Genomic DNA, 9,681 nt, shown 5'->3' with positions numbered 1-9,681 from the left:
ACAAACCAGACAGCAAAGTCAGCTTGCTGATAAAGCCCGAGCTATGAAAGAACACCATGGCAAGATATCCAATTTTAGTAAAGAGAAAGTTATTTATTTAGAGATTTGGGGATCGTGGTTTACACGGAAGACGTCTGAAGTCTCCATCATGATCCACAAACAATTTGCACACAATCCCAGCACAGTGGATGGTTGATTATACCCACGCCAGGTTATACCAGGAGAACACGCCCCACGCCAAGTTATACCAGGAGAACACGACCCACGCCAGGGTATACCAGGAGAACACGACCCACGCCAGGTTATACCAGGAGAACATGCCCCACACCAGGGTATACCAGGAGAACACGACCCACACCAGGGTATACCAGGAGAACATGCCCCACACCAGGGTATACCAGGAGGATACCAGGAGAACATGCCCCACACCAGGGTATACCAGGAGAACATGCCCCACACCAGGGTATACCAGGAGAACATGCCCCACACCAGGGTATACCAGGAGAACACGCCCCACACCAGGGTATACCAGGAGAACATACCAGGAGCCCCACACCAGGGTATACCAGGAGAACACGCCCCACACCAGGGTATACCAGGAGAACACGCCCCACACCAGGGTATACCAGGAGAACACGCCCCACACCAGGGTATACCAGGAGAACACGCCCCACACCAGGGAATACCAGGAGAACATGCCCCATACCAGGAGAACATGCCCCACACCAGGGTATACCAGGAGAACACGTCCCACACCAGGGAATACCAGGAGAACATGCCCCATACCAGGGTATACCAGGAGAACATGCTCCACACCAGGGAATACCAGGAGAACACGACCCACCCCAGGGTATACCAGGAGAATACGCCCCACACCAGGGTATACCAGGAGAACACGACCCACACCAGGATATACCAAGAGAACAATAAAGTGGTCCTGGGTTTGTAGACTTTGTCTGGTTGCCACAGGGCAGGAAGTGGGGGAACTGGGGTCATTTAGTTTCGTTACCATTTCACCTTCGTGTGTTCTCCTCTCAATACCTACTCTGTTTCAATTTTTAAGCTGTGATCTACCACATACCTACCAAAAAAGTTAGAAATGTAAATAACAGTTTATTCAGTTGTGATTATCCAAGTATAGGCCTCCTTACTTTTTTTTTTGTATGTAACCCCAAGTGCAGGTGTTGATGTGCTGCAATGCTTTAGTGCAAACTAATTGATGTTTTACACCCGCTATAGTCTACTATATAATTATATATATATATATATATATATATATAATATATACACACACACACGCAGGGCTCAGAAATGAGCACATTCCATGCTTTGTTTATATATACATATGTTTCCGGTTCTCCCTGTTTTATTCCAGTGTAATTGTGCAATGCTACAACTACCAATCCTGGGAAAGCTGTGGGATGTCAGACTGGAGCTTTGGAATTTCACAAATTTCGCAACACCCTTTCCAGTCAGATTCCCTGTGTTGTCCTATGATTTCGGATTTCTACATCTATGAGGGTACAAAACCCACAATCCCCCCCTCCCCCCGACCGACCCCCCCCACACACACTTCGTAACGTTTGTGAGGATCGACAGAGTTTCTTTTAAATTGGAGCAGATTCATTTTAATAGATCTTTTCAAATTATGGGCTTGCCGACCAGCACCAAAAAAGGTATTTTTTGCTTTACAAACTTGATGTCCGTCTAGATTCCCTTGAATTAACCATATCTTCAGAACCACTTGTCCAGACAGTATTGCTGAAATCGATGATCCAAGGAGTGGTTTGTATCATGACGTGTGTTCTCCTAGCTCTTTTGATGCGCTGCATTTTCATTCAGTTTTCTATGTTTTATCTTTTGCCACTGCCAAGATCGCCACCGTTGTTCACCCTTTCGGACCTGACGTCACAGACAAAAGTACTGGCACCCCCTGTTTTTTAAACTTTAATTCAAGGTAACAGATTAAGGACAAGCATTTACTAAACTTGAACCACTAATGAACCAAAAATCAAAAGCCACAATTTTAATCATTTACAAATAACATTAATCTTTATAAAACATTTTTAAAAAAAAATTCATTTAAAGTAGCCATTCACGATAATTCTTAACTAGTATGGCACATCTTGCTGGGCCTATTCTGTCTTGCATATTTCCAGAGTTGACTTAGCTGTATGCTTTGGGTTGTTGTCATGATAGATAGATAGATAGATAGATAGATAGATGATAGATAGATAGATAAATAGATAGATGATAGATAGATAGATAGATAGATCGATCGATCGATCGATCATTGTGGTCTTTGTCATATTAATCAGAGGTTAATGTTCACTAAATGCTTGTATGTTACATGTTTTCTTGAATGCTTATATTAAATATAGTAGGATGCCAATACTTTTGTGTGCGACTGTATGTATGAAGATCTTCTTTTACCTCGCTGGTAGAACAAGGAATTCCTCTTATCTCTCACCAGCTCAAGATTAAAATACCCCACAGACTTCCTCACTACAAATTCAAGCTACACCTACAAATAATGCCGTTGCATTCCTTCTCAAATGCAGCACTGCGGACCAAACCAAGCTGTTTCTCACTTAGCCAGTCGTTTCCTTTACCACACTTGCACAATGCTTTTACCATAGCTTACAATGTTTTACCAGACCTCTTCGTTTTATGATGTGCCCGATGCTTTACTGCACTTTGCTGTGCTTTCACTAAGATACACTTCTATAAGGGGTCGGTTACAAGGTCTGATTGACCTACATCACAGGAAGTGATTCGGTACCAGGAAGTGGCTGAAGCAACTTCTACAGCGCTGCCCTTGAAATATTCAACTGGACTTTAAAGTCTTGGTTTGTACTCTTTTAATAACAGTCAAGCTGGATGTGAGCAAACACAAACAGTTCTATACCTGCTGTTTAAGCCTCTAAAGATGACGTCCGTTCCTATGTAATTAAATTGTTATTAAAAGGTGCAGGTGGAGATTTAAAAATGTTCCAGGGTGACTAATAATCGTTTCAACAAGCAAGAAGCTGCCAGGATTGCTACTGCAATCTGACATGTTTATTTGTTCTCAGGTTTAAAAGCAGGACACACAATGGGTGGCTTCATCCTGTAACTGCATGGCCATGCTGTCACACCTCTCAACCTCCACCACTGTTCGAGGAAAGATCTTTCGTTTACCCGCATACTCTGCAGGGGCCCAACGGTTTACATTGATGGGACGTCCTGTATAAACAGAGCCCCCGCTGCATGGCACCGGCCTCTGCCTTGGCACACAGCGCGGGAGACAAAACATCAACACCCTGGGAGGTGTTGGGCGGCTCTGTGCTTGTGTGCAGGCTTTCAACTTCCTGGCAGGGTTTGGTATGGAGGTGGCAGGAGACAATCAAGGCGTCTCAAAATAGACTTGCACAGAACTGGATTTAAACACGTCCCTTATTAAAAACAGACGAGGCGTGCTGAAGCAACATATGAAGCACAGCAGCAAGCAGGTGGAAAACAGTGCAGACAAGCAGGGTATAAATCAAAGGGAGTCGAGGCACACTTAAAGTGATTATAAAACAGTCCTTTTCTATTTTGTTAATGAGTAACAAAAAAAACACAAAAAAAAACAACAACAAAGAAATCAGCTTTTAATTTTTTATTGTAAGGCTGGGTGTAAGAAATTCAATTTTCTGCCAAGATTGATAATCTGTGCTTTTGCCAAGTACTGCTCACAGATTCCTAGCACACCTGCTTTTATCATGCTTCTGGGTTATATGGTAAAGTGACTCACACTAGTGCACACTGAAGCAGAATCAAAGTTGCAATCACTGCAGTGCTCTGTGTTTTGCGAATTGACCTACAGCTGTGGCCAAATGTTTTGCACCACCCTCTACGAAATTAACAAAGTCGAATGAAACCTGCCCAATAAGGTTAGGCTTTTAGCTTCCCCATACACTTACCAAAAAACTGACAAATTGAAAAATGTGACATTTCAAAATCTAACATGAAATACTGTACTGCTATTAAGACTTCCGGTAGACTTTTGCAATATCATATTTGATTACATGATGTTAAATAAAACATCTCAAATTATGTTCATTTAGTTTTTTGGGTTTTTTTTTTTAAATATCGTCAGTCCTAAAATCCTAGGTAATACTAAACTTTTGGCCAAAGAAAAATTATGAAACATTGAAACGGTAAATGAATGAAGGGTCTTATACAGGAAACGATAGGAACTTTTACAAATTACTGTCAACATGTAATTAAGACAATTTACAGTGAATTAACCAAGCTAGTGACATACATAGTATATGGAAGGAGAATGGCAAACTGAGACATTTCTAATGAAGCTTTTATAGCGTGACTGGAGTCAGCTGTGTTCAGTACTACGCTTGCTCAATAGGGCTGTGCATTGTATACAGCCGGAGTGGACAGGATATTTTAAAAGCCGCTGGTATCCCCCCCACATTAAAACAAAGACCCACAATGCCCTGCTACTGCCCAAAATAAAAGTGCTCCTTGTGCTGCTCCAATCTGTAGCACAGCTGCCAAAAGTGTTTTAATGAAGTATTTTATTAATGTGTTTCCCTTCTTGGCCGGTTTCTGGTGTATTGCTAGACTGTTTGCATTCACACTATAGTCTGCTCCTGTGCTGCATATCAGAGAGACGGATTACAGCACAGGACAGACACAGAGAAAACTAGAGGAAGATCTGCGGCAATCCGGTCCACCTGAAACACGTTTCCTAAAGTCAGCATGGAAACATTTTCTGCCTGGTCCCAGAGAGCCCTATTTTAAAGGGATTATAGGCAGGGATAGAAGGGGTGCTGATCAGAGCTTTAAAAATCAGATTCAAATCAGACTGCGGCAATCTACATCGATGACAAGAGAGGGTTTCTAATCCTGCGAGTGGTGTGTAAAGTGCCGTATACGCCCCCTACAGCTCAGGAGCACTTACTGCAGTTAGATCAGCTTCCCAGAATCCCGTTCTCCAATCTGGTCAAACTTGCAGTTCCCTTAATGAAAAGCACATGCCTATTCACTCACACGAAGTCAACAATTCTTTTCTTTCATTCCAGCACAGACCCATGGATCACATTAGCAGTGCTTAGTTTTTCTTTTTTCCCCCCCCCTGGTTTTAAAACCTACAAGATCCGTAGACAGGAGCTAAATATCACAGGCAACAACAAACAAAAATAATCCGCTATACACATACATATATATATATATATATATATATATATATATATATATATATATATATATATATATATATATATATATATATATAGGTGAAGCACTGTCACTGAATAGACTGATTTACACTGTCCGAATTCTCTCTCTCTCTCTCTTTTAAAGTCCAGTGGTTTTTTGGGGGTGGTTCGATCGTTCGCTCGTTCGTTAGGTAGCCCCTGGAAGGCTGTAATGGTTGTTGCGCTCCAAATTGGCCTCATGCAGGCTTGGTTTGCACTCCAGTTCGTCCTCCAGCTGTCTCTTCTCCACTCTGGGGAGTCTCTGTTTGAAGAAATCTGACACGTAATGCACCTGCGAGGGAAGGAGAATGGCATTTTATTTCATTATTATTTATCTGACCTCTCGGGTCATTTATGAACAAAAGAAAAATTGTTACATCTCATTAAGAATCTCCATCTCAATCTCCATCTATCAAGAAATTAATTTTAGTTTAGAAGGTGCAATGAATGGCCTGCTCAACAACTAAGAATTAAATAAAAAGAGGATTATAAACAAATAAATACACAGTCTGCTTTCTCCCCTTACATTTGCAGAATGCACTCCTCTTTTTAAACTTTTAAAAAGGAGACAGAATCGCGGGCTGCACTTACATTGAGAGTGGCTATGAGCGCCCCCTGCAGGAGCCCCACCAGAACGTCGCTCCAGTGGTGCATGTAATCGGAGACCCGCGTGTAGGCCACGTACAGGGCGAAGGAGATCAGGAAGAACTGGATTGTGGGACGGAGCAGACGGGCCCATTTCGCCACTAAACGAGCGTGGACATAGAGCTGGGGGAGGAGAGGAGGCAAACAGGTCAACCGCGATGCAGTCAGCATTGACAACAGCTCCAACTACACATGCCTACTCTTTTTCAGATCCCTGCTCTGTCTGTACATGTGCAATACCTGTTACACATCAAATTTAGCAAAACTAGAACCAGACGACTCAGTAATATAATACACACAGCCTCTCAAGCACCTGTAGCTTAAAAAAACCAAAATCAAGTGTAAGGAAAGGCTGATAAGGAGCTCAAGCAGAAAAAAACATTTTGGGTCTCAGAACTCTTTGGTACACTTCTGAAACGATCAAATGCCAGCTCAAAATCTACAGCTTGTTGAAACTTTTTGTCTGCTTGGCATCGCTGCAGTTTAACTTGCAGATGTGGGGGGGGGGGGGCATGCCGAGCAGCAGAGACGCACTCACCGCCAAGAACAGCATGCAGTACATCCCGAAGGAGGAGTGACCGGAGTAGAAGGACAGCCTGGAACACAGAAGAGGACAAGCTGAGTGGAAATGATGATCCATACTGTTAATATCGGTTATTTTTTTCGTCCAATACAGGCCTGCACCATACTGCTTGGGTACAGACTCCCCCCTCACCTGGACTCCGTGATGTTGCGGGAGCTCCCCCTGCAGGCGGACTCCAGCATCACGTACCCCCTGGAGCAGTTGATCTTGCTCCAGTCGGGGTCGCACACCGCCAGGAAGTTGGGGCGCAGCCGGCCTATGGTGTACTTGGCCAGGTCGGTGATGGACTGGCTGACCCCCGCGCCGAAGACGAAGGTGCCCACCACCTTGTACAGCGCAGACAGGTACTGGTTGAAATCGCTGTTGGAGTGGAGGTGCTTTGAGTAGACCAAGTACGCCTCTCCCGATGTGATCTGGAACACAAGAAGGGGACTCCTTCACATCCTTCAACCCTCTCCAGTGCACGGCTTTGGGCAGTAGGCTCTCAGTTAGGACCCAATCCTGTTCTCATTAGAGATTTCATCAGATCGTAATAGGATTGTAATAATAATAATAATAATAATAATAATAATAATAATAATAATAATAATAATAATAATAATCCTTTTGAAACATACAGAGGCAGCTGTTCAAGTTTTGCACTCATCACATGACAGAAAAAGCCTGTATTTCATTAGCGGGCTGGTTAAGATTATAGTTGGGTTTCAGCGAGACACTGCTGTGAGTTCACATTATTGTTGGAATGAAGTGATCAGGGGCTCTCATACCAGCACATGGTGCCAGCAGTCTGGGGCTGGATTTGAACACACAATCAAGCATTCTTTTTATGCACAGCATTTACAAATCAATGCAAGACCTTTATAAAAAAAAAAATTAAAAGCACAGCAGTTTTTAGATAGATTTGCTTGTTAGAACGGAAATAGGTCTCTATAAACTGGTGCCAGGGTGGTTTCCATTGAAAAATGTGCACAGCAATTTTGCAATTCTTTTTCCATGGTTACACCTTGTTTTAATAGGCTTTACCATCTCTCCAAGCTCTGCTTTTGCTAGAATAATCTTTTTATAAAAATGTGCTAAAAGAAATTGAAGAAATTCAATGGCAAAGGTTTGAATTGAGCATTTTTCAACTGTTGAGTGTTTTATAGTCAGGGAAGGTCTGTACGCCCACATGTGGAAGCAGCGTGTCTCTCTGCAGTGCAAGCGAGGGTAAAACATTTACTCACTTCTCATTTGCGAAAAATTGAGTTGCCCTCGTCTCATTTAAAGGTTCTTATGTACCCTTTTTTATTTTATTGTGTTACATGTTCCCATGTGTTGCTACAACTGTTTATGTAAGGTGTGTTGTTTTAATTATTATTTTTTGGTACATTTTGACCACTTTTTTAAAACTTTTAAATTGCATTCCCTGTCTCAAGATGACTTCTCATGTACCCACACGGACCTCTCAGAACTACATTTCCCATCATCCTCCTGCTCACTGAGATGGATTTACCTGTGATAAGCAAATCGCGGCTAAACCGAGGGTTAAAGCAAAGGCATGCTCCAATTCACTATATAAAAAGTGACTGGGGTGCACATAATACTGGGCAGGTTCTCCTAGCCTATAACTCACATGATCTGCTAAGAGCATCTCTGTACACCTTTAGTGCCTCCCATTCCCCTGCCAAGCCTGGATCACCAAAGTGGTGAGATTACCCCCCTCCCCAGAGTCTCTGTACTCACGATGAGGACGCTGCAGGTGATGGTAACCCCTGCCATCATGCCATGGGAGATGGTTTCCCCCCGATAAGGGTAGCGGATGCTCTCGTCGTCGCAGTAGAACCCACGCTGGTACGGCTTGTGGAGCAGGGTCATGATCATGAAGGGCAGGGAGACTGCGAACAACAACAATGCACAACTGTGTGAGGGCCACGCCAGCTCCGGAGGACCACGTCCTGGGGAGGTGGGGGGTCCGCCCTCAAGCCGGACTACCTGAACAGAGTTTAGGTTGCGTTTATTCCTTAAGAAACCTTGGCGGTACTAAATATTTCAACAGCAGCGGTGAGAGGCAGTGGTATAGTGGAGCCGGAACGCTGTTCCAGTTCTGTTTCCTATGGGCAGCAGCAAGCTAAGTCACATGACTCCCGCACTGGAAAGAGCATTAGCAACTTCTTCCATTACAAACTATTTTATTAAGACAGGTAACAATGCTGACGAAGATGACAGCAACAGTTGACTTGTATTGTATTTTCCACTGTTTTTTTTTTATAAGTTTGTTATGCAATGTAGATTTTAGTTACTGTGTTTGTGAAGGGACTTTGGGTACAGTATTGGAAAGATGTTGAGTAGTGGCTCTAGGTTAATAAAGGATTACAGAGGAACATTGGCTTCACAAGAGGACTGGAGTGTTCTTTGAAGGAATGCCAATTTCCGATTCTTGGTTTGTATTTTTCAATAGCCTTTGTAAAACAACACAATCCTTGTCATGTTTCTATTGAACCACCAGAGGGCGCAGTAGAGCTATCGGCTGGGGTGAAAAGGGGACGATCCCCCCATTGCCTAGCTCTGCACAGTAAGAAGCTGCATCTGTCTCGCAGAGGCTGGTGAATTAGCCCCCTTGGTAAGACACCTGGATGGAAACATTAAAGCACAGAACAACAGCAGCACTGTGATGGTCCTTGTGGGCCACTATTGTCCTCTACTGTTCATCTGTACTGACTTGTCTTCTCAGCCCTATCCAGCTGTACACATGCAGTAGCCCAGGAACAGTCAGTGAATTTCTTTGTTGGACTAGCCAACACCTACTTTTTTTCTGAATCAACAAAGCAAGGTAATATTACACCCCCATCAGGGATATCAACTTGGAAAAAAGAAGTCATGCACGGCCACCCACATGGTGCTATTCACCCCAGAGTCAAAGAAAGGTCACACAATAACACACCTGGTAGACTAACACCATCCTCTGCACTAGTGCACCCTAACAAACATCCATGCGCTGTTTCATTGTAATCAGACAAGCGGCTGCAAAGGCAGGTAAAGAAAAAAATCAGGTAAAGAAAAAACAGGATGCAAGTTTAGGTGGCCGTTTGCCTGAGATTTGCCCGCGTTTTTTTGCCCGTTTAAACAGAAGCAATACTTCATTATAGCTGTCTGTAGGCAATTCCGTATGTGTTTGGAAGATCATCAAAGCCTTTTACTCTAAATAGCAAAACAGCTGTGCGAAGCTGCAAAACTGGA

At 43.3% G+C, this 9,681-nt stretch overlaps 1 protein-coding gene across 1 annotated transcript; it reads right to left on the bottom strand.

Annotated features, from left to right (window-relative positions):
* Window positions 1–4,044: 4,044 nt before the first annotated feature.
* LOC121309578 (phospholipid phosphatase 2-like) lies at window positions 4,045–8,422 on the bottom strand. The gene is made up of 5 exons (XM_041242569.1): window positions 8,188–8,422; window positions 6,598–6,878; window positions 6,421–6,478; window positions 5,829–6,005; window positions 4,045–5,529 (listed from the first exon to the last, which is right to left on the bottom strand). Exons 1-5 carry the CDS (start codon window positions 8,323–8,325, stop codon window positions 5,386–5,388), a joined length of 798 nt encoding a protein of 265 aa, XP_041098503.1. The 5' UTR covers window positions 8,326–8,422; the 3' UTR covers window positions 4,045–5,385.
* Between the last annotated feature and the right edge of the window lie 1,259 nt (window positions 8,423–9,681).

The sequence above is a fragment of the Polyodon spathula genome, unplaced genomic scaffold, assembly GCF_017654505.1.
Source record: "Polyodon spathula isolate WHYD16114869_AA unplaced genomic scaffold, ASM1765450v1 scaffolds_1365, whole genome shotgun sequence".
NCBI classification, from domain to species: Eukaryota; Metazoa; Chordata; class Actinopteri; order Acipenseriformes; family Polyodontidae; genus Polyodon; species Polyodon spathula.
This window is presented reverse-complemented; position numbering and strand designations above follow the sequence as displayed.